At 33.9% G+C, this 26,206-nt stretch overlaps 1 protein-coding gene across 9 annotated transcripts in view; it reads right to left on the reverse strand.

The window, feature by feature from the left end:
* Positions 1–26,206, reverse strand: part of FAM172A (family with sequence similarity 172 member A) — a 567,690-nt gene that overhangs the window by 467,657 nt on the left and 73,827 nt on the right. For all 9 annotated transcript variants that reach the window (XM_051993687.1, XM_051993679.1, XM_051993700.1 and 6 more), the window contains 2 exons: positions 10,350–10,451; positions 1,201–1,301 (listed from right to left, as the gene is read on the reverse strand). In XM_051993687.1, coding sequence (XP_051849647.1) covers positions 1,201–1,301; positions 10,350–10,451 — 203 coding nt within the window. The remainder of the gene's footprint in view (positions 1–1,200; positions 1,302–10,349; positions 10,452–26,206) is intronic.

Here is a 26,206-nt window from a genome sequence, read left to right on the forward strand (position 1 = left end):
TCATTGTCAAAATATAAAATGGATGATTTCAATTATTTTAAATTAAGATTGCCTTGCATACATAAAATACATATAGCCAAGAATAGAAGGGTTGTAGAAAACTGAGGAAAAAAAAAAACTTTCATAGACAATTTCACAGGTTGAGATAAGGTTGGAATATTGTTGTGGTGGAGGAAATTATGAACTGGTTGATTTAAAAAACAGAGAAGAAATTGGACTTATGAAACATGCTATCCATCTTCAAAGAAACAGATGACAGGTGGAAATAAGTATAGCATACTCTTACATATATGTGTATGAATATATATGTGCATGTTTATAGATATCTATGCATAAGCATATATATGTTCATGCTTAATTATAGCTTTCTTTAGGGTTGGTTTCTTTGGGATAGAATAAGGGAAAAAAATAAAGTAAAAAGTGCACAATAGAGAACAAAAGAAAACCAACAAGGAATCAAAGAAAATTTGGGCAGCTCTGAAAACAATGTGCTATTTATTATATAGGTTTTCTTGAAATGAAAATTTATTGTTTTATATTAAACTCTTTCATGTTCTTCTACGTACATAGTAGTGTGATTTTTCCTCATTTTCTATTTAAGTTTAAAAAAAATTTTAACATTTACAAAAATTAAGAATAAAACAAATGTCTGAGAACAGACAACTTGGTTTTAACAAGACAATCATCTTTGTGAAATAAGTTCTTTCCTAAGATCCTAACCAGTATTTATGGGAGAATGTGGCTACATTTATCAAAATCCTCTTTTTCACAAAGTTTTTAATCCTATTGTGAGCACAGGCAAGCAAAGCACCTATAACTGACTACCCAGGTACCAATTTTTATTATGAGAGTAAGCATTCAAGAGGAGGACAGAAATTGAAAACTATTCCTGCTCTAAACAGAATATAACTTTTGAAAATAAAATATAATTTCTTCAAAGCTACCTTTGATGCTTCTTCCTCAGGAGATACAATGGTTATACAAAAAATTATTTTGACTATATTCAAATAATGTTTTAATAATAATGTAACTCATGCATCAATATAACAATGAAAAACTCTAAAAGATTTAAAAATCACTTTTTGGACAAAAACAGAATATGAACAATTTGCCAGCTCTCATAACTTTATTTGGTGTAAGTGTGCAAAATAAAATTTTAAAAGCTTATTTTTCAGTATTAAAATATTTTGATACAGATACCTCGCCAAGAGCCTCATAGCGCTTTTGGTTCCATCGATGCAAATCTTCACGGGCATTAAAGACAAATGGTTCCCCTGTTGCAATGTGTCTCAATTGTCCCTCTAAAAGAGAAATGAACAATGGTATTGTGATTTATTTTTCACTAGTCAGAGTATTTAAAAATCTAACAACTGATGATCAATAAAACTTTAAACCAGCTTCCCTTAGAAGTCCTTCAGTCTTCACATAAGCCCTTTTCTTCTTCTTCTTCTTCTTTTTTTTTTTTTTTTTTTTTTGCTGAGGCAAATGGGGTTAAGTAACTTGCCCAGCATCACACAGCTAGTAAGTGTTAATTGTCTGAGGCCACATTTGACCTCAGGTCCTCCTGACTTCAAGCCCCTTTTTTATGACATCAACATTTCACTGATATGCATACAAAAGTAAAAACATAAGGGCTAACCCAAAAGACTCAAAAATTGATTCTGAATTCTTAACTTTTTTCCTTAAAAGCAAATCAATCAGTATTTGAGTATTATATGCCAGATACCATGAGGGATACAAAGAAGTATAAGACAAAGGTCCTTGCCCTCAAATAGCCATGACTGAGCTCCAAATGCACAAATACTGAAAAAGTAAACAAGAAAAGAATAATTATAAAAAATTCAAAATCTATCATAAAATAATTGCCAAATTAGTCACAGGAACAATATACAGTATGAGTTCTGAAAAGGAAGTGCCTACTACAAGTAGACTTTCTATGTAACAGTAAGCTTTATGGTGAGGCATGAGAAGGGTTGAGGAATGGGTAGGATTTCAATACCTGGAGTTATAGGGAGAAAAAAGAATGGTTTGAAGATTCCTCATGAATGTAGAATAGCATGAATAAAAGGAAGAGAGGGAGCAAAATGTTAGAGAAACTAGGGAAGACTGGGTGGGTCAATATGGCTATCACAGAATAGCTGAAGAGTAGCATACAAAGTAGAAAAAATCACTTTAGAACTAAGATATAGTGTCAAACTTCTTGAATACAGGTTAAATTCATTAGATTTTATATGCTTCTATTTAAAACTGTCAGTAAGCATCATATGCAATGGGGAAAAACTGGAACCTTTCCCAGTAAGATCTGGAGTGAAGCAAGGTTGTCCACTATCACCATTATTATTCAACATTGTATTAGAAACACTAGCCTCTGCAATAAGAGTCAAGAAAGAGATTAAAGAAATTAGAATAGACAATGAGGAAAGCAAACTATCACTCTTTGCAGATGATATGATGGTATACCTAGAGAACCCCAGAGATTCTACTAAAAAGCTATTAGAAATAATTTATAACTTTAGCATAGTAGCAGGATACAAAATAAATCCCCATAAATCCTCAGCATTTTTATACATCATCAACAAAATCCAACAGCAAGAGATACAAAGAGAAATTCCATTCAAAATAACTGTCGACAACATAAAATACTTGGGAATCTATCTACTAAAGGAAAGTCAGGAATTATATGAGCAAAATTACAAAAAACGTTCCACACAAATAAAGTCAGACTTAAATAATTGGAAAAATACTAAGTGTTCTTGGATAGGCCGAGTGAATATAATAAAGATGACAATACTCCCTAAACTAATCTATTTATTTAGTGCTATACCAATCAGACTTCCAAGAAAATATTTTAGTGATCTAGAAAAAATAACAACAAAATTCATATGGAACAATAAAAGGTCGAGAATCTCAAGGGAATTAATAAAAAAAAATCAAATGAAGGTGGCCTAGCTGTACCTGATCTTAAACTATATTATAAAGCAACAGTCACCAAAACCATTTGGTATTGGCTAAGAAATATATTAGTTGATCAGTGGAATAGATTAGGTTCACAAGAAAGAATAGTCAACTATAGCAATCTAGTGTTTGACAAACGCAAAGATCCTAACTTTTGGGATAAGAATTCATTATTTGATAAAAAAACTGCTGGGATAACTGGAAACTAGTATGGCAGAAATTAGACATGGACCCACACTTAACACCATATACCAAGATAAGATAAAAATGGGTCCGTGATTTATGCATAAAGAATGAGATTATAAATAAACTAGAGGAACATAGGATAGTTTATCTCTCAGACTTGTGGAGGAGAAAAAAATTTGTGACCAAAGATGAACTGGAGACCATTGCTGATCACAAAATAGAAAATTTTGATTACATCAAATTAAAAAGCCTTTGTACAAACAAAACTAATTCAAACAAGATTAGAAGGGAAGCAACAAACTGGGAAAACATCTTCACAGTTAAAGGTTCTGATAAAGGCCTCATTTCCAAAATATGTAGAGAAATGACTCAAATTAATAAGAAATCAAGCCATTCTCCAATTGATAAATGGTCAAAGGATATGAACATATAATTTTCAGATGATGAAATTGAAACTATTACACTCATATGAAAGAGTGTTCCAAATCACTATTGATCAGAGAAATGCAAATTAAGACAACTCTGTCTTACTGTCATATTGGCTAAGATGACAGGAAAAAATAATGATGAATGTTGGAGGGGATGTGGGAAAAGTGGGACACTGATGCATTGTTGGTAGAACTGTGAACGAATCCAATCATTCTGGAGAGCAATCTGGAATTATGCCCAAAAAGTTATCAAATTGTGCATACCCTTTGATCCAGCAGTGCTACTACTGGGCTTATACCCCAAAGAGATACTAAAGAAGGGAAAGGGACCTTTATGTGCCAAAATGTTTATGGCAGCCCTGTTTGTAGTGGCTAGAAACTGGAAAATGAATGACTGCCCATCAATTGGAGAATGGTTGGGTAAATTGTGGTATATGAATGTTATGGAATATTATTGTTCTGTAAGAAATGACCAGCAGGATGAATACAGAGAGGCTTGGAGAACTGATGCTAAGTGAAATGAGCAAAACCAGGAGATCATTATATACTTCAACAACGATACTGTATGAAGATGTATTCTGATGGAAGTGGATTTCTTTGACAAAGAGATCTAACTCAGTTTCAATTGATCAATGATGGACAGAAGCAGCTACACCCAAAGAAAGAACACTGAGAAATGAGTGTAAACTATTTGCATTTTTGTTTTTCTTCCCGGGTTATTTTTAACTTCTGAATCCAATTCTCCCTGTGCAACAAGGGAACTGTTTGATTCTGTATACATATATTGTATATAGGATATACTACAACATATTTAACATATATAGGACTGCTTGCCATCTAGGGGAAGGGTGGAAGAAGGGAGGGGGAAAATCGGAACAGAAGTGAGTGCAAGGGATAATGTAAAAAATTACCCTGGCATGGGTTCTGTCAATAAAAAGTTATTATAAAATAAATAAATTTTTTAAAAAGATTTTATATGCTTCTATAGTATCATAAAAATCTGTGCTTCCTTCTTTTCTCTAAGAAAAGAGGGAGAGAATATTGAACTACAGAGGGAGAAGGATTTCACTCATATGGAAGTTCTCTATGTCAATAGAATCAATAGTTTAATGGCTATCCTTTTCTTCCCCAAAGTGTGAAATAGTAAAATTGGTTTCAATCCCTGGTAAAATTCTGGGATATATTATTAAAAGGATACTTTGTAAAATCTAGAAAAAGAAACAATCACAAGGAGTCTTATGGCTTAAAAGAATTATAGTAGACAAGAAACTGAGATTTGGACCAGACAAGAATATAAATTCAAAACTGGTTGAATAACCACACCCCAAAGACATATTCAAAACTGGTTGAATAACCAGACCCAAAGAACAATAACAAGCAGTAACTAACAATTTAATATCAATCATCAACTAGAAGAAAGTCTCAAATAGAGTCCCCCTAGGTGGTCTGTCCCTAATTCTATGTTATCTATGTTATCTATCTTATAAATCTTATAAATGACTCGGATAAAGATAGAGATGGCATATTTATCAAGTTTTTAGATGTTATAAAGCTAGAAGAACAATTATCCCACAGTTAAGATCTGTGAGACATCACAAATAATGCCATAGGCAAGATCTCAACAAGCTGAAACATTGGGTCAAATCTAATAAAATTATAGGTCTAAGTTTGAAAAAGATCAAAGAGGACAAAGATCCATTTATAGAAAAAATATTTATAGAATCTCTATTTGTAACAGCAATAAATCATAAACAAAGGGAAATAGCTACATAACTTATGTTATGTGAGTGTAATGAAATGGTATACTGCTCCAAAAGAAACTAAATTAATGGTTTTGTGGAACCCTTGGAAGATCTGTATGAACTGATGCAGAATGAGCAGAACCAGAATAATTCATATAATAACAACATTACAAAGAAAAACAATTTTAAAAGGCTTGTGAACTCTATTCAATATAATAACCAATAACAATTCCAGAAAACTAAAGATGAAGTGTACTAACTATCTTTTGGGGAAAAAAAATTATAAGACTGAAGGAGAACAAGGCATATATACATTTTCAACACAGAGTGGGAATTTAATTTGTTTTTTTTATTTTCAAATTTGGGGAATGGACAAGGGAAACAGAAATTGAATGGCAAAAAGAAAAATGGCATATTCTTTTTTAAAAGGCAGAGAACAAAACAATAAGGCCAGAAAGAATTTTTTTTAAAAGGCAAGACTCTTTTGAATGCTACAATGTGAATTTACAATAAGCAGTTCACAAGATATTGAGATATAGGCCAGATAATAGTACAAGAAATCTATAGTTTCACATAAAATTTTCTTTTTGTTGTAATTTTTCTATGTAATAAGGAAATGCCCCTTTTAATTGTTTTTTCTTATGTTTAGAACAATAATTAAAAAAAGGATGAAATATAATAAATTCACTTGAGTTAAAAAAAAATCAAATTCACATAAAATGGGAGGGGTACAACTACATGCCAATTTGTCTGCAAAAGTTCTGGGGGAAAACAAGATTAAGATGAGTCAAAAGTTCAATAAGGCAGCCAAGAAAAGTTAATGTTACTCTACACTGTTAATCTCAGTACCTACCCCTTGTCCAAACTCATCTGTCCCAGAAACCCTAATACCTGGGCAAAGAGGAAAGAGAATAGGGCCAAACAAAATAAGCCTAGGAGAGGTGAAAAGGATCGTCCTGCACTAAGCTTTGTTTTGTTGACAAGGTAACAGAAGTATTTGTTTATTTTAGCTAACGGTGTTCAATATTACTTTAAAAACTATATGAAAGCTTCCTATTATCAAAAGCCCGGACAAAGAATAATTAACTGAATGATGGAATGCTTTAGGATCAACTTCAAAATTCCAGTTAAAAGTTCAAAAACATATACCTTCATAATCATTCTTTCAGCAAACTTTTATTAAGCACCTTTGGTTTGCTAAGTATTATACTGATTAAACATTGAGGATAACAATGGTAGTTTTCCATTAAGATTTGCAAAGCACAGTGTATACTTAATTTCATTTGATCTTGATGATAAGTCTATGACACAGGAAAATATAAAATCTGCTTTCAGAATGGGAAAATGGGCATTTTTAATTGCTAATTTGCTCAACTCAAGAAGGGAAAAACTAAAGTAAAAGAAACAAGGAGAAGAAATACTGAATAATTAAGTATCCCTTCATTTTCCTTCATATTCCTCTGCTTATCTATGCATCAAAGATTTTCCACAAGATTAACATTAACCAAAATTGTATAATTTTTAGCATAATGATAAACTTGTGATGAACACACCATTCTTCTACAAGTTTCAAAGAAGAATGAAAGTTTATTAAATTATAGAAAACTCCCAAAGCCATCATGGTATAGTGGAAAGAACGTTGGATCTAAGACCAAAAAAAACTTAGATATGGATTCCAATTCTACTATTTATTACTTCTTAAGTGACTTAAGCTAAGTTACTTTTCAGGTCTCAGTTTCCTCATCTATAAAATAGAGTACTTGGACCATAGAATCTCTAAACCCTCTCTTCTACACATAAATGTTATAATGTTTGCCTTTTCTCTCCTTCAACATTGCCTATAGAGGGGAGAGTCATCTCATTGCTAGCAATGTGCCCATACTCAGACCACACAAGAAAGCTAAAATAGTCAAGAAAAAATGTTTAAAATTTATCCGCCATCAAGAAAATCAATACCTTAAGATCAAGTAAAACAGGCATAACTTAAGAGGCATTTAGAGCAGGATACAAAGATAATCTAAGGTACAGAATTTAATGTCCAACATCAGTGATGGAAATTGTAAGAAGACACAGGTTTCAAAAAATTATTGGTATATGATGTCAAAGTTAGAAATGCTGCTGATGTGCAACAAATCCTACTATATAGAGACTGCTTATGTTTCCTCTAAGAATTATAAAAATGCAAAATTGTTGAGAGAAAGCTCAGCTAGCCAAGAAGATTACCAATCCAAATGTGATCTCGTCTGCAGTATATTTAGTTCCTTTTACTTTGATACATTCAGTTGTGCTGGATTTTTGTCCCCAAATTTAGTATAAAACTGCCACAATCTCAATTAAAAAAAAAATTCAATAGTATCTCAACAGTATCCCCCTCCACTCTCTTATTGCTTCAACTAAGGCTTGTTTGTTTAGAATCAAAGTATTATATTTTTTAGAAAACTTGGTAAAATTGGTAAAATCTAATTTTTATCTCCCTAACAAACTTTCTCAAGATATAAGTAAGTAAAAGGAATTTTAATTACAACACTGAGCAAAACTTCTCCAAAAAACAGACATGCAAGTCAAAGGGTTAGTAGCAACAAGAGCTAAAATGTAATGTAACTAAATGTACTAAAGTAAAATGTACTAAAAGTAAAACCCTCTTTGCAAAGGCTGAACATCAATGCCTGATGTTTTTGGTCCACACCTGTTCAAAAAAGTCACAAAAACACTTAAAAGTTAAAAGGCGTTATGTGGAGGAGAAATGAACAAATTACTTATCATAAAGGTAGTAGGAAAGCATCGATGGGTTATAAATTACAGCTATCCCTCAACATTCTATCTTGGTTTCTCTTCTCTTCTCCTTTCTATATACTAGTACACATGATAATTTTTATCCAATTCCTTGGATTTTGGAATCGATACATCTCTGTGCTTATGATTCACAGATCTATTTATTAAGCCCTAACTTCTTTTTTGCACCTCCAATCTTGCATTTCCATTTACCTATTAGACATCTCAAACTGGATGTCCAATAGATATCTTAAACTCAACATGTCTAAAACTAAACTCACCTTACTTCTACAAAAACTCTCCCTTCTTTCAAACACCTCTATTACTTCTAATAGTCATCCAGGTTCATAACCAAGATATCATCCTGGACTCTGTATTCTCTCTCATTCTTTATGTCCAATATATTGCCAAATCTTTTATGTTTTACCTTTGTAACATTTTTCATACAAATCCCTTCTCTCCTCTGATACTATCCTCAATAGGCTACTGCAATAGATTTCTAGATGACCTCTCTGCCTCAAATCTATTCCCAATCTAATCCATCCTCACTCAGCCACTAAAATGATCTTTCTAAAGCACAGGTCTAACCATGTCAACCCTTTCAATAAACTTGAGGAGCTCCCTATTAACTCCAAGATAAAATATAAAAAACTCTGTTTAACTTTTAAAAGCCTTCACAGCCTGACCCCTTCCTACCTTCCCAGTATTCTTATAACTTACTTCTCTCCATGCACTCTAAGATACATTTACACTTAATCCTTGCTAGCTCTTCAGATAAGACATCCCATCTCCCCATTCTACATTTTCAATGGACATCCCCATTCCTACAATGTTATTTTTCTTTGTCTTCACTTCCTGGCTTCTTTGAAGTCAGCTAAAATTCTACCTTCTTCAAGACCTTTCCATTTCCCCTTAATGTTAGTGACTTCCTTCTGAGATTACCTCCAATTTACTTTCTATATATAGATATGGAGAGAGAGAAAGTTAAAAAAAAAAAAATACATAGCACTAGAGGGAGGGGAAGGAGAGAGAATAGATAGACAGATAAATAAATAGGTAACAGATAAAATACATTTCATATACATAATTGTCTCTATGTCTTTTTCACCATCACTCAAATGTGAGCTCCTTTCCTTTTTTTGCACCAGCTCTTAGCAAGATGCCAGGTAAATAACAACTACTTAATAAATGATTATTGACTGACAGCTGTGAAAACTAAAGATTTCTACATCTAAAAGCAAACACTATGTAGTTTGCTCACAATAATACCAAGCTTCCTTGATCTTGTTCTGAGAGAGGAATCTCTTTACCACCTGAAAGGGAGAAAAGGCAGGATAATTAATCTGAACTCTGTTAAATGGAATTTTAAAAACAGTCAAGCACACAGAGACACCACACACCCACACACAGCAAGATGTGCTGATATGGTTGATATTTTAAAAAATATGAGAAATAAAGAATAGTAAATGATTTAAGTTTCTAATTTAGATACCTAAAATTTGCTTTATTTTATTCCATATACAAAAATGTAAGAAAGATTTTATCTCATCAGGCATTGCTACTATGACTTCTCATAAAAACCACAATAAAAATTTATTCTTAAAAGAAATAACTCAATTGTCATTCATAGGTTATCAGTTCATTTTATTCAGGCAACAAATTGATAAATATTAACATTGTCTATTCTGAATAGCTATCGAGAGAATCTGCTATTAATTTATTGAATCGTACCTCTCATTGCTTGGTCTGATCTACTTTTAAAATCTCAAGTACAGAATTTATTTTAATGTTGATTTCATTAATAAATATATGCTACTTTCATGTCCTATTAGATGATGAGGAAATTTAGCACTATACTTTTGAAATGATACCACTAATAATCTTTGTCAGACATTTAATTTAAAATGGCATAAGTAACAGTAGATTCTTTCCATATAATCTGATTAAGTCTTCAGAATGGATATGTGAGAACTGAACAGCAAAACCTGAAAAAAGTTTGATCAAATTCATAATCATCTCTTTAGGAAGCTTGACAATTATAAGAAATTATAACTTGGTACTTTTAAATTTGATTGAAAGAATCCACTATTGCAAAGATAAACCATTATTCCTAAAAAGAAATATATGTGATACTTTAGCCATCCATTAAAAGTAACAAATAATTGCTTATTGGCCTATGAAAGGCTAAGATCGTGTAAAAGTAGCAACTAATATTTGTGATTCCTTTAGCACTCTTATATGAATCCATATAACATATATGACTTACTTTCATTAAAAGCATATTCAAATCCTTCAAGAGTATCAGGAAATTCAAGAGGTGGTTCATCTTTTTTCATCAGTTCATCCAAGTCTATTCTAGATAATAAATCTAAAAAAAAAAAAAAAAAAAAAAAAAGTGGCATGATTACAGACTGGTCATCATCATTCTATACAAAAAGGTGATATGTCATATAGCTAGCAATTAGAAGAAAAATGCACCAAAGAAAGATCCCTAATATTTATAAAATACCTAATGCTTCTAATCTATTTAGTTTTACATATGTTGACCAGTATTATTAAAGCATTATGTTTCTAAAAGGATAATAAAACATATTACAAAACAGTACCACATACATACAATATGGAAACAACACAGTCACAGTTCCAGAGAAAACATCACTCAGACTTAAAATTATGTAATATTGATATACAGAATATATATAAATTTTTGCCTGTAGAGGCAATGTGTTAGATTTGATAGAATCAGGAGACCTGGATTCAAATCATATCTTTGACACACACTGGATGTGTAACTATGTAAGCCATTAAGATCTCAGTGTTCTTATGCAACTCTATAATGATTATAAATTACATACAGACTTATCAATCTTCACTGACAAAAAAAGATTCCTCACACAGATGAAATAACAGATTAGGATCACAAGTATTTCTGCCTGAAACTACAGCTATAAATTTCTCAATTTCCTCTATAAAAAATGTCCTGGGATGTCTCAATGAGTTAAAGTTGATGTGGCTGTCTCAATGGCTGTGCCAAGGTGCAAATTTTGACAGATTTTGTTACTGGAGATGGCTCTAAATAAAATTCCAGTGAGAGACCGCCATCTGAGGACAGTCTATCTAAGGGCAAAGAAACATCACAAGTATGCTAAACAAAAAATTCTTTGGTTGGAATGACCCATAAAATAAAAATTCAAAATATCTTTCAGTCAATTTTTCCCCTCTTATCAATGTAGTGGTAGAAAGGGGGGAGTAAGAGATAATCACATAGTTCTTGGATCATCTATAAATATGGGGAAATAATCGTGGCATCAAAACAAAAAGCATCAATCAAACTTGAAAAAAGAAAAAATTTAAAATGAAATATACTGGACATGCAAACACTAATGACATTAAAAAAATTAAACTAGGAAAAGGATCATTTTGAAATCAATTGATTGTATTAAGTCTATTGACTTATGAAATCAAGATTAACAGCAAATTATGATACAGTAGAGAATTAAATATAGAAAGCAATAAAAATGTCCTAATGACCTACTTAAACACTTTATGCTAAACAAAATGAGAAATGATTAAATGAATAGACATTGACATAGAACCATGTAAAAGTGATCATCAAAATAAAGAAGTCAAAAAAATTTGAACTCAGCTAAGCAACATTTGATCTTCTTCCTAAGTAAAGATATGGCAACCAAAGATAGTACTAATTTAGAAATATAAATTAAATTGTGAAACTTTAAGAATGAGGATGGTAGGGGACAATAAGCAGCAGCACCTGATAAAATAATGAGGAACATTCAAGAAATAAATGGGTTTGAAGAAAGCTTAGTTAGGGACCAATTTCATCCCAAGTTATCTTTTTTTAAAAGGATCAAAAAATGAAAGTAGAAGAACAACAGATGAAAAATTGGAAAATATCTATCAGCATATCTAAAACAAACTAATTTCTCCATCAAAGGCATTGAAATTTCCACATTTGGATTCTAGTATAATAATCCCTGATGTGCCACATGAGAAAATATAAATAGAACTAAAGATTATAGAAAAAGGAATACCATTCAACCAGGTCTTGTAAAAAGAGAAACTCTATACTGAAAGACACACAATTTAAAATGTATTGAAGGATCAATGCACAAGCTGGGCAAGATATTGAAAAACTGAAAATAAAAATCACAGGCAATATCATTGACAAAAAAATGCAACCAGGTAACATCAATAACCATACTTTATATGCCTACTGGTTTATCTCTAGGATAAGAATGGCCTAAAAATGTATACAAGACATCTGTACTATGTAGTGATGAAAAGTTATACTGTGAAAATAAACAGGTATTATTTTCAGCATTACCAAAGTGAGAGGGGAGTCCCTTCCCACCTTTCAATTCTGTACTTCAATGAAATATCACATATTCCTATTACTTCAGAAATAAATATATACTAAAGTATTCTTGGTTTACATTAATTAAATAACACATCAAGGATACATGCTCACAGTGTATAGTGATAAAATATTAGCAACTCTCAAACTCCAAGTCATCCTTATTTCTAATTTTCTAGCATTCCTGGTTCTAAATCAACTGCTGCACTAAAGAATGAAAAAACTATAGGCAAAGTGATAAAAATGATGGCTCACAGATCTATGCTTTTGTACCTTAATGGTCCTGAATTTGGAGATATTATTCTTTTATTGATCCCTTCATAATTAACATCTCAAAGTCTTTGACTACCACAAATGATTAAGGGGGTCCCACTTCTGAAGTTTTGCCTTTTATCTTTCTCATTCATCTACTTCAAAATCTATGCCTTGGAATTTTTGAGCATTATAATTGATTGAAGAAGTGAAAAGGAGGGGTGAGCAAGTCCATAGTTGGTTCTGGAATTAAAATATATACTGCACTCATAAAGTAACTCACTTCTGAGGCCTTCCATGTTGATATTTTTTTTAATTTAATTTTTAATTAATAATTACTTTATATTGACACTCGTTTCTGTTCCGATTTTTTTTCCCTCCCTCCCTCCCTCCGCCCCCTCCCCTAGATGGCAAGCAGTCCTTTATATGTTGGATATCTTGCAGTATATCCTAGATACAATATATGTTTGCAGAACTGAACAGTTCTCTTGTTGCATAGGGAGAATTGGATTCAGAAGGTATAAATAACCCGGGAAGAAAAACAAAAATGCAGATAGTTCACATTCATTTCCCAGTGTTCTTTCTTTGGGTGTAGCTGCTTTTGTCCGTCATTTATCAATTGAAACTCAGGTCTCTTTGTCAAAGAAATCCACTTCCATCAAAATATGTCCTCATACAATATCGTTGTCGAAGTGTATAATGATCTCCTGGTTCTGCTCATTTCACTTAGCATCAGTTCATGTAAGTCTCGCCAGTCCTCTCTGTATTCATCCTGCTGGTCATTTCTTACAGAACAATAATATTCCATAACATTCATATACCACAATTTACCCAGCCATTCTCCAATTGATGGGCATCCATTCATTTTCCAGTTTCTAGCCACTACAAATAGGGCTGTTACAAACATTTTGGCACATACAGGTCCCTTTCCCTTCTTTAGTATTTCTTTGGGATATAAGCCCAATGGAAACACTGCTGGATCAAAGGGTATGCACAATTGGATAATTTTTTGGGCATAATTCCAGATTGCTCTCCAGAATGGTTGGATTCGTTCACAACTCCACCAACAATGCATTAGTGTCCCAGTTTTCCCGCATCCCCTCCAACATTCATCATTATTTTTTCCTGTCATCTTAGCCAATCTGACAGGTGTGTAGTGGTATCTCAGAGTTGTCTTAATTTGCATTTCTCTGATCAATAATGATTTGGAACACTCTTTCATATGAGTGGTAATAGTTTCAATTTCATCCTCTGAAAATTGTCTGTTCATATCCTTTGACCATTTATCAATTGGAGAATGGCTTGATTTCTTATAAATTTGAGTCAGTTCTCTATATATTTTGGAAATGAGGCCTTTATCAGAACCTTTAACTGTGAAAATGTTTTCCCAGTTTGTTGCTTCCCTTCTAATCTTGTTTGCATTAGTTTTATTTATACAAAGGCTTTTTAATTTGATGTAATCAAAATTTTCTATTTTGTGATCAGTAATGGTCTCTAGTTCATCTTTGGTCACAAATTTCTTTCTCCTCCACAAGTCTGAGAGATAAACTATTCTATGTTCCTCTAATTTATTTATAATCTCGTAACTAGGTCATAGACCCATTTTGATCTTATCTTGGTATATGGTGTTAAGTGTGGGTCCATGCCTAATTTCTGCCATACTAATTTCCAATTATCCCAGCAGTTTTTATCAAATAATGAATTCTTTTCCCAGAAGTTAGGGGCTTTGGGTTTGTCAAAGACTAGATTGCTATAGTTGACTATTCTGTCTTGTGAACCTAGCCTTTTCCACTGATCCACTAATCTATTTCTTAGCCAATACCAAATGGTTTTGGTGACTGCTGCTTTATAATATAATTTTAGATCAGGTACAGCTAGGCCACCTTCATTTGATTTTTTTTTTTCATTAATTCCCTTGAGATTTTCGACTTTTTATTGTTCCATATGAATTTTGTTGTTATTTTTTCTAGATCATTAAAATATTTTCTTGGAAGTCTGATTGGTATAGCACTAAATAAATAGATTAGTTTAGGGAGTATTGTCATCTTTATTATGTTCGCTCGGCCGATCCAAGAGCACTTAATATTTTTCCAATTATTTAAGTCTGACTTTATTTGTGTGGAGACTTTTTTATAGTTTTGCTCATATAATTCCTGACTTTCCTTTGGTAGATAGATTCCCAAATATTTTATGGTATCAACAGTTATTCTGAATGGAATTTCTCTTTGTATCTCTTGCTGGTGGGTTTTGTTGGTGATGTATAAAAATGCTGAGGATTTTTTCCTCATATGGGGATTTATTTTGTAGCCAGCTACTTTGCTAAAATTATGAATTATTTCCAATAGCTTTTTAGTAGAATCTCTGGGGTTCTCTAGGTATACCATCATATCATCTGCAAAGAGTGATAGTTTGGTTTCCTCATTGCCTACTCTAATTCCTTTAATATCTTTCTCGACTCTTATTGCCGAGGCTAGTGTTTCTAATACGATATTAAATAATAATGGTGATAGTGGGCAACCTTGCTTCATTCCAGATCTTACTGGGAAAGGTTCCAGTTTTTCCCCATTGCATATGATGCTTACTGATGGTTTTAAATATATGCTCCTGACTATTTTAAGGAAAAGTCCATTTATTCCTATGCTCTCAAGTGTTTTTATTAGGAATGGATGTTGGATTTTATCAAATGCTTTTTCTGCATCTATTGAGATGATCATATGGTTTTTGTTTGTTTGGTTATTGATATAGTCAATTATGCTAATAGTTTTCCTAATATTGAACCAGCCCTGCATTCCTGGTATAAATCTTACTTGGTCATAGTGTATTATCCTAGTGACGATTTTCTGTAATCTTTTTGCTAATATTTTATTTAAGATTTTAGCATCAATATTCATTAGGGAGATTGGTCTATAATTTTCTTTCTCTGTTTTCAGCCTACGTGGTTTAGGTATCAGTACTATGTCTGTGTCATAAAAGGAGTTTGGTAGGACTCCTTCAATCCCTATTTTTTCAAATAGTTTATATAACATTGGAATTAATTGTTCTTTAAATGTTTGGTAGAATTCATCTGTAAATCCATCTGGTCCTGGGGATTTTTTCTTATGGAGTTGATTGATAGTTTGTTCTATTTCTTTTTCTGAGATGGGACTGTTTAGGATATTTACTTCTTCCTCTGTTAGTTTGGGCAAGCTATATTTTTGGAGGTATTTTTCTATTTCATTTAAGTTGTCGAATTTATTGGCATAAAGTTGGGCAAAGTAACTCCTAATTATTGCTCTAATTTCCTCTTCATTAGTGGTGAGTTCTCCCTTTTCATTTTTAAGACTAACAATTTGATTTTCCTCTCTCCTTTTTTTAATCAGATTTACTAAGGGTTTGTCTATTTTGTTGGTTTTTTCATAGAACCAACTCTTAGTTTTATTAATCAATTCAATAGTTTTTTTACTTTCAGTTTTATTGATCTCACCTTTTATTTTTAGAATTTCAAGTTTAGTGTTTGACTGGGGGGTTTTAATTTGTTCCTTTTCTAGCATTTTTAGTTGCAAACCCAATTCATTGACCTTCTCTTTCTCTATTTTATACAAATAGGCCTCTAGAGATATGAAATTTCCCCTTATTACCACTTTGGCTGCATCCCATACATTTTGGTATGATGTCTCATTATTATCGTTTTCTTGGGTGAAGTTATTAATTATGTCTATGATTTGCTGTTTCACCCAATCATTCTTTAGTATGAGATTATTTAGTTTCCAATTATTTTTTGGTCTACTTCCCCCTGGTTTTTTGTTGAATGTAATTTTCATTGCATCGTGGTCTGAAAAGGATGCATTTACTATTTCTGCCTTACTGCATTTGAGTTTGAGGTTTTTATGTCCTAATATATGGTCAATTTTTGTATAGGTTCCATGAACTGCTGAAAAGAAAGTGTATTCCTTTCTGTCTCCATTACATTTTCTCCAGAGATCTATCATATCTAACTTTTCTAGTATTCTATTTACCTCTTTGACTTCTTTCTTATTTATTTTGTGGTTTGATTTATCTAATTCTGAGAGTGCAAGGTTAAGATCTCCCACTATTATAGTTTTACTGTCTATTTCTTCTTGCAGCTCTCTTAGTTTCTCTTTTAAGAATTTAGATGCTACCACACTTGGTGCATATATGTTTAATATAGATAGTGCTTCATTATCCATGCTACCCTTTAGCAAGATATAGTGCCCTTCCTTATCTCTTTTAATTAGATCAATTTTTGCTTTAGCTTGATCTGAGATCAGGATGGCTACCCCTGCTTTTTTGACTTCACCTGAAGCATAGTAGATTTTGCTCCAACCTTTTACCTTTAACCTGCATGTATCTCCCTGCTTCAGGTGTGTTTCCTGTAAACAACATATTGTAGGATTCTGGCTTTTAATCCATTCTGCTAACCGCTTCCTCTTTATGGGGGAGTTTACCCCGTTCACGTTTATGGTTAGAATGACCAATTCTGTATTACTTGTCATCTTGTTAACCCCGGTTTATGCTTTTCTCCCTTCTTTCCCCTTTCCCCCCCTTCCCAGTATTAAGCTTGTGAGCACCACTTGCTTCTCACAGCCCTCCCTTTTTAGTATCCCTCCCCCCGCCTTAGAGTTCCTCCCCCTATCTTACCCCTTTCCCTCCCAGTTCCCGTATTCCCTTCCGCTTAGCTTATTCCTTCCCTTTTCACTTTTCCCTTCTCACTTTTCAATGAGGTGGGAGAAGTTTCACCATAGATTGAATATGTCTTAAGATTTTTCACTTAAAGCCAATTCTGAAGGCAGTAAGATACCTACTATATTCATCCCCCTCCATTCTTTCTCTCAGATATAATAGGTTTCCTATGCCTCTTCATGAGATGTACAACCCCCACTTTACCCTTTTTCTGATACAATGTCCTTTCCACATCAATTTCTAGAACAAGGTATACATGTATTCTTTATACATCTATATAGTCGAAATATAGTTCCCAAGATTAATCTTTACCTTTTTAGATTTCTCTTGAGTTCCATATTTGTAGATCAAACTTTTTGTTAAGTTCTGGTTTTTTCATCAGAAATAGATGAAATTCGCTTACTTCGTTGAATGACCATCTTCTTCCCTGGAAAAAGATGCTCATTCTCGCTGGGTACGTTATTTTTGGTTGCATATCAAGTTCCTTAGCCTTTTGGAATATCATATTCCAGGCCCTTCGATCTTTTAATGTGGATGCTGCCAGATCCTGGGTGATCCTTATTGTGGCTCCTTGATACTTGAATTGGGTTTTTCTAGCCGCTTGCAATATTTTTTCCTTCATCTGAGGGTTCTGGCATTTGGCCACTATATTCCTTGGTGTTTTGATTTTAGGATCCCTTTCAGTGGGTGATCGATGAATCCTTTCAATGTTTATTTTTTCCTCTGTTCCTATGACTTCTGGGCAGTTCTCTTTGATAATTTCCTGGAAAATAGTGTCCAGGCTCTTTTTTTCATCATGTTTTTCTGGAAGTCCAATGATTCTCAGATTGTCTCTCCTGGATCTGTTTTCCAGGTCTGTTGTCTTCCCCAGAAGGTATTTCACATTTTTCTCCATTGTTTGATTTTTTTGGATTTGCTTGACTGATTCTTCTTGTCTCCTCGAGTCATTCAATTCCACTTGTTCAATTCTGATTTTCAGTGAAGTATTTTCTTAACTCACTTTTTAAAAATCTTTTTCTAATTGTCCAATTGAGTTCTTTTGTTCTGTGGAATTTTTTTTCCATTTCGCCAATTTTGTTTTTTAGAGAGCTGTTTTCTGTTTCCAGTTCACTAATCCTATTTTTCAAGGATTTTACTTCTTTATCCACTCTCTCTTTAACTTTCTCCAGGCTCTTTTGCCAAGCCTCCCTCTCCTTTTCCCAAGCCTCACTCTGCTTTCCCCATTTTTCTTCTAGCTCCCTTATGAGAGCCTTTTTAATCACTTCTATGAGGTTCATCTGTGCTGAGGAACAGATGATCTCCTCCTTTGGGGATTCACCTGGGGACTGTCTGTTTTTAGTCTCCTCAGGATTTAGAGTCTGCTCTCTATCTGTATAGAAGCTGTCAAGGGTTAAAGTCCTCTTCAGCTTCTTGCTCATTCTGTCTAATAATCAGAGACAAACTACCAAAGAAAAACAGAAAAAACTGGAGTCTTTCTTTGGGGGAGGGGCTGGGTATGTTATCGAGCTTCCTCTACAGACTGCAGGAGGCAGCAGTGAGGCACTAGCAGGACTGTGTTGCGCGTGCGCTCTGAGATCCCAGAGCGTGCTGAGTCACTGTGGGGGGGAAAAGGGGGGGGGGGGGCGGCCAGGTCCCGAGAGACTCCAGCTGTTTGGGGTTGTATTCTTCAGCCCCGGTGTTTTTAGCTTCTCTGCTGGGCTGCTGACTTGCTGCCGGAGCAAAGTATCCAAACCTGTAGCGAAGCTCTCCCCGCAGAGACAGCTGCGATCACTCCCCACCCCCTCTCCAGTCTGCTCCCGTGCTCTCATTGCGGCTGCCCTCAGCCTGCGCCTGATCTAAAACCGTCCCAGCCCTCCAGTAAAGACAGACCTTTCTTGGCGAATCTCAAGGATGGCTTCTCTTGGTAACTATTTGTGGGGTTTTTTTTTCAGTCAAGCATTAATTCAGAGGCTTGTAATGGAATGGATAGTGAGAGAAAGTGTGGAGCTTATGCAGCAGTGTGCCTCCTCTCCGCCATCTTAACCGGAAGTCAATCCCATGTTGATATTTTTGTAAGGATTCTCAAAGCTCAAGAATACAAAAGGCAAGCCAAAAGTATGCAGATAGATAGACAGAAAGAAAGAAAGAAAGAAAGAAAGAAAGAAAGAAAGAAAGAAAGAAAGAAAGAAAGAAAGAAAGAAAGAAAGAAAGAAAGAAAGAAAGGATGAAAGAAAGATAAGTAGATAGCTATGAATGAAGAAGAATAAGCATGAGGTAATAGATAGAAATTCAACCTCTGGTTCAGAAAAACCTGAGTTCTGCTCCCATCTCTCAAACACTGGCTGGGACTCTAAGCAAAGTACTAGGAAAAACCTCTGAGTGCTAAAGTCAAATTGTATAATACTTTAAGATATAGAACACTTAACAATCTTTATTGATGGAGGGCCATGCCTATATCAATTATGTCATAGATCCAAACTTCTCCCCCAAAAATTTACATATCCATAAAGTTACCAATACCTTCAACCCAATGAAATTTAAATAGAATCTGCAAGGTGTTAAAAGACAAAACATATCAAGCCCATATCTGCACAGGCAAACAAGCCAGGATCCTCCCAACATGATCAGAGATGGGCCAAAGACATATTTAGCCCGCCAGGTCCTGAGGAAATTGGAAACCCACCATGGGTACCATGAAAGTGCCAGAAGTGGGCAGGGCAAAACTAGGACAAGGACATTCCAAGGCTCTGAAGTTTTCTAGACCAGAAAGGCCAGCTTTCTGAAGGTCCTTTGGATGGGCCTTGGTCTCAGCCAGATAGACACCACAAGAATGGTCAGGAATAGAGTATAGTCTTTCTTGTCTCTTTCACAGTCTGTCTCCTTTACAATCTTATGTCTGTCACAGTATGACCCAATCTTGATCTTAGTGGAGGCAAAAAAGTCACCAGGAGGATGGTCAGAAATGAAATGTCTCATTTCCAGTCCTTCTCAGCCCTTAGTACAAGTATATCATTACATCATACTAAATATGTGTGAACTATATTATATCACCATGCTAAGTACTAAGTATATGTATACTAAAGAACCATCATCTCATCAATTCCACTGAGTTAACACCTTGTTGTAAGTATCCTTGTTTCAAGTATACTTCTCCAAAGTTCTGGACCTCTACAGAGACCTGGGGCTATTTGGGTTCAAAGGTAGTTTCAGCTCCAGCCACAGAAACCTTCAGCTCCAGGATAGCATGGGGAGTTGGGAAGTCTGAGGTCTGGAAGACTGAGGGAACCTCTGCTGATAATGAAAGCTAGGCCCTTGCTGGGCTACTGAAAGCAAGAAGAAAGCAGCACATGCCTGGTGAGTACAAAAGCAGTGGGGCAGGAAAGCTGCTGGATGTGGGCACTTATAGGAAGATGGAGTTCTTTATTTGACATTCCAATCCAGAGGGGAAACTAAAGGAAGATTTAAAGTCAAAGGCACCATTCTCCCAACCTCTCATCCCAAGTCTAGAGATGATTATACTAATGAGCTTGGGAGTGGGGGAATGAGGGGTGGGGGGGTAGGCAAAGGAGAAAGAACACAAAGATAGAAAGTTACTAGGGAAGACCAAGGTTCATCTCCAGAGAAGGATACTGAAATTAAACAAAACAAAACAAAAACACTTCTCCTACCCCCAAAAAGTAACATTAAATGATTATCTGTCTGTCCAAAAAGAATTCATAGAACTCAAAGACTTTTAAAAGCAAATGAGAGAGACTGAGGGAAAAATACAAATACACAAACAAATAAGAACAATCCAAGAAATACAAAATTATGAAAAGAAAATCAACCAACTATAGAAGATCCAGAATTGTTAAGAAATAAAGTGATTCTATGAAAATTAAAACTAGACAAGGAGAAGTCAGTGAAATTATAAAAGACCAAGAAAAAACAAAATAAAACATAATATAAAGAATAAAAAGATAGAAGAAAATGTGTAATATCTCAAAAGAAAAACAAGATATCTGGAGATCAAAAAGAAAAAAAAACACATAAAAATAATAATTGGGGGCAGCTAGGTGGTGCAGTGGCTAGAGCATCAGCCGTGAAGTCAGGAAGACCTGAGTTCAAATTTGACCCCAGACATTTAACACCTTCTAGCTAGCTGTATGACTCTGGGCAAGTCATTTAACCCCAACTGCCTCAGAAAAAAATAACAATAATGATAATAATAATAATGATAATTGGATTATCTGAAAGCTATGTTTAAAAAAAGAATCTTGATACAATAATACAAAAAATAATTAAGGGAAATTGTCCCTAAATGATAGAACAAGCAGGAAAAGTAGAAACAGGAAAAAAATCTACTAATTCCTCCCCTGAAGAGAAACCTACAATAAAACATATAGGAACCTCACTGCTAAATTTAAAAAACTCCAGATCAAAGAGAAAATTTTACAAGCAACAACAAGAACAATTCAAATATGCTGGAGCTACAATAAGAAACAAGACTTATCAGTTAGTTACAATAAAAGACTTCAGGTCCTGTAATACTATATGTTGACAATCAAAAGAAACAGGTTTGCAGTTGAAAATATACCCAACAAAATTAAGCATAATACTGAAAGAAAAACAAAATAACATTCAAAAAACTATCAGATTTTCAGGATTTTGTTGCAAACAAACCTGAGCGCAATAGAAAATTTAGCATAAAGTTATGAACTCACATCAAAGACTAGTTTCAAGGGACTCAACAAGGATAAACTGTTTTGTACATGGAAATATAAAACACATATAAGATTGTCCTTAGTAACTGGGTACTCCAAAAAAAAAAAAAATTAGGAAAGGAATGAGTATGAAGTGACTCTAAAAAGCAAAATTGTGTAGGAAATAGTTAAAAATAGTAATTATGCTATACAAATGAAATAGGTACAAGAACAAGAACCAACCCAGAGGAAATTAGATGAGGGAGGAGTGTCAGAAGTTCTGAAATTCTACTCATATCAGAAATGAATTAAAGAGGGAACTATATGTGTGTGTGCATGCATATACATGTATGAATGCATATGTGTACATGTGTGTTTGTGTACCAAGAAGAATATAATACCCTCCGAAATCTTTAAATAAGAGGTGGATAGAATACAAAAAGGCAGAGTATAGACAGGTATGGAGATTAATAAGAATGAGATAAAGAAAGAGGGAAAAGGTGAATAGAAAGAGTAAGGGAGGGATCCTTAGGGAGAGAAGAGAGGAGAGTTTAAGTAATATCAGGGCAAGCTAGCAGGTAGACGTAAAATAGAAGAGTTAGCAGAGATAGGAGATACACACAAGCACAGATATATATAAACAGATATAGCAGAGATATACACAAACACAATAACAATGATTAGGAATAGATTTTGTTAGATAAAAAGTAGGGGTAGTTATCTGATCTCAAAGTCAAAGTTTAAAAAGATTTAATCAAAAGAGAAATCTATATTATATGTCAGTTATAATATTGTTTTAGATATATGTCTGTGTATGTAAAGTGTGGATGTGGATGTGTGTGTGTGTGTGTGTGTGAGAGAGAGAGAGATAAAATATACATATACATATACATAAATATACATATACATAAATTCATCCTTGCTTAACTGTAGACTGCTTGGGAGGTGGCCTGGGTAGGGGGAAAAAGGAGGAGGAGAGGAAAAAAAAAAAATACACAGCAAAGAACAAAGGAAAACCTACAAGAAAGCAAAGAAAAAGTGAACAGTTCTCAATACAATGTCTTCTATTATTATGTATGCTTTCTTGCAAATGGAAATTTATTGTTATATATTTTGAATCCTCTCTTATGCTCTGCGGTGAACATAATATTTTTTTCTTTTTTTAATTTTTTAAAAACAAGATAATTAACCCTGTAAAATTGAGTATTTTCAGATACTTAACAAAATAGATAATTTTCAAAAACTTCTGATAAAAAGACCAAAGCTGAACTCCATGAGCTCAAACATAAACACACAACTCCAAGAAAACCTAGAAAGGTAAAATTATTTGAATAATTAAAAGAATTGTGTGATGATCCAGAGCAAACTTTCTAATAAGGGAGAAAGAAATAAAGTCCCCCTTCAGAATCTTATTGCCTTCAAAAGATATTGAGGTCATTAAATAAGAAAAGCAGAACCTGAACATCGATTAGTTATATTTTTAGGGTTTTATGAGGGAAAAGAGAAGAGAATCAAATCATCATTAAGCACTCACTAAGCACCAAGCTTTGCTAAGGGCTGTCGATACAAAGAAAGGTAAAAATAATTTCCTCAGGAAGTTCAGAGTCTAATTAAATAAACAACATGTAAACAACTATGTACACCCATAAGATATACATGGGATAAAATGGTACTAATTGCTAAATGAAGGCAATCAATAGTAGTAAGGGAACCAGGAAAGACTTTATTACTTTTGTTTAGACTTGAAAAAAGCCAGGGAAATTAGCAGTTAAAAGGTAAGAAGGATAAGAATTCCAGAAGGAGAGGATAAATAAATGAGAGTTGGCTGACAGTATGGAAAGCAATGTTACTGGCTTGGTGGGAGAGGGGAGAAGGACTAGCAATAGCAATGCCAAAAAAAAAAAAAAAATAGCACTTGAAACATTTTAAAAGTAGAGAAGACAATAGAATAAACTTGAGGAGGTAGAAACAACCTGGACAATTTTTAAACTGAGTAAAATTTATTATATGCTTTTTAAAAAAGTAAACAGTATGAAATGGAGACACAAGTTTTATATATAATCCTCTATATGTTCTGCTATGTATAATGGAAGTTTGCTTTTTTTGAAGGGTGGGAATGTTAAGCTCTGAATAAAAAAACAGGGGGAGCATAAAATAATATAGTCAGCAGGATCTGAATAGGGTGGTGTTTCTAAATAGAGTAAACCACAGAGAAGAAAAAGTTGAAAGATAATAAGGAAGAGAATCTGCAAATGGTGCTCAGATAGGAGGTGCCTAACCAGTGTGTCAAGGATGAGAGGTATATTCACCTAGTGGAAAGAGTGGCAATATATTGAAATTTCAAGATAGAAGGCTATGAGATAAAGACATCTATTATGAAAAGCAATTTGTTAACAAAATAATGGGATTTTACTAGGCAAAATGAAAGGGAAAGAGTTCTTCCTTTAAAAATGAAACTCAAATATCAATTTATGCATAAAGCCTTTCCTGTCTTCCAAAATGCTAGGGCCTTTAATCTTACTTTATGCTTATGTTAATTTGAATTTCTGCTCCTGAAGGAAATAGATGGCTAAATGGCAAGAGTCTGTGTGTTATGTTCCTCTCCCAAGGCAGAGGATTATTCATTCATATACCTTCCTGCTCAACAAAGGTAGATTTCTTTCCCTTATCATGTTGAATTGACTGGAAATGAGGAGTTAAAAAGAAGGAGATGGGAGAAAAGCCTTGATCTTGGGCCTTATAGTCAGCCTAGGCAGCCAGATGGCCAAAGACAGGTAGGAGTAACAAATTTCAAGGCAGTATAGGTTTTAGGATTGGGAATGGGAGGTGAGAGTGAATGTGGAGCTAGAGCACAATGTGGAATAGAGAGATAAGATGAAGAACTTACAGGAATATGTGAATTCTTTTTCTGTATTTTATTTTCATTATTTCTCTGTTCCCCTCCAGAGATATAATAAACGACCTTTCTGCCTCTAAGTAGTCATTTTGGGTAAGGGTCTTCTACATTCCCACATAGCACCAATTCTATAATGATTGCACAAGTCCAGCTTTACCACAAATGGTGACTCATCAAAGCAGAAGTCCTTTCTTTTTCTGAAAAGACTGAAATCCACATGGAGGTTTATTATAGATTGAGTAGAAGAAAGAAGGCCCTAATTGGCTGAGCCCCAATAGTGATTTATTCCATTCTCAGAATATTAGATGAAATATACCCCAGAAGAAGATTTAGAGAAGACATAGATAAGAGTCAGAACAGGATGTGACTTTTAACAAGATGCTCCAGAGCCTAGGAGGTTCTTCCTCCTCACTAGCCTCCCTTAAAACCCTCAACTTCCAATAGAATACCACTCAGGAGCCACATCTTTGGGATTTAAACACCAGTGAAGATTCAGTTGAGGAAGAAGTTATTTTAAAACAGAGTAGTCAATAGGAGACATTTCCAAGAAGCAAACATTTAGCAGTAAGAAGCAACAAGGTATAAAGGATAGTTCTTGGAATAGGAAAACCTGGACTCAAATCCTACCTCCAACACATACTAGTCTGATGACTCTAGGAAAATCACCTAACCTCTCTACAACTCAATTTCAAGAGGGCTTAATTTGATAACCTCTTAAATTCTTTCCAACTCTAAATTTAGGATTCTATATCCTACATGGACTCCTTCCTTCAGTTAATGAGTGTTCTTTCTCTCTCAATCTTTCCATACATGTTGTATTGAACCAATATTCTAGAATAGTGCTTAATACACAGTGCTTAGTACACAGTACTGATTGAAATGAATTGACAAGATTTAGAAACAGGAAGTGATGTATATTGTTAAAAGGTATGTCCATATCAATAAAATCACAAATCCACTGAATATTATAGGCTTAAATTTCTTGATTAGTTTCTATTTCAAGAATTACAATAGTCAGGATTTATTTTTCTAAATTTCCAATAGGAGAGAAATTCCTTAAAGGGAGAATCTTAATTCCAAATGACACATGGTGGAAAACGCTATCTATTTTCAGAAAGGGAATTGATGAAGTCTGAATGCAGATTAAAACTTTTTTTTCCACTTTCTTTTTCATGGAGTTTTTTTGTGTTTTATTTTGAACTATGGATAATGTAGAAATGAAAGATAATCAATATCATGTTGCTTACCTTCTCAAAAGA

Source organism: Antechinus flavipes, chromosome 1, assembly GCF_016432865.1.
Source record: "Antechinus flavipes isolate AdamAnt ecotype Samford, QLD, Australia chromosome 1, AdamAnt_v2, whole genome shotgun sequence".
Classification (NCBI taxonomy): Eukaryota; Metazoa; Chordata; class Mammalia; order Dasyuromorphia; family Dasyuridae; genus Antechinus; species Antechinus flavipes.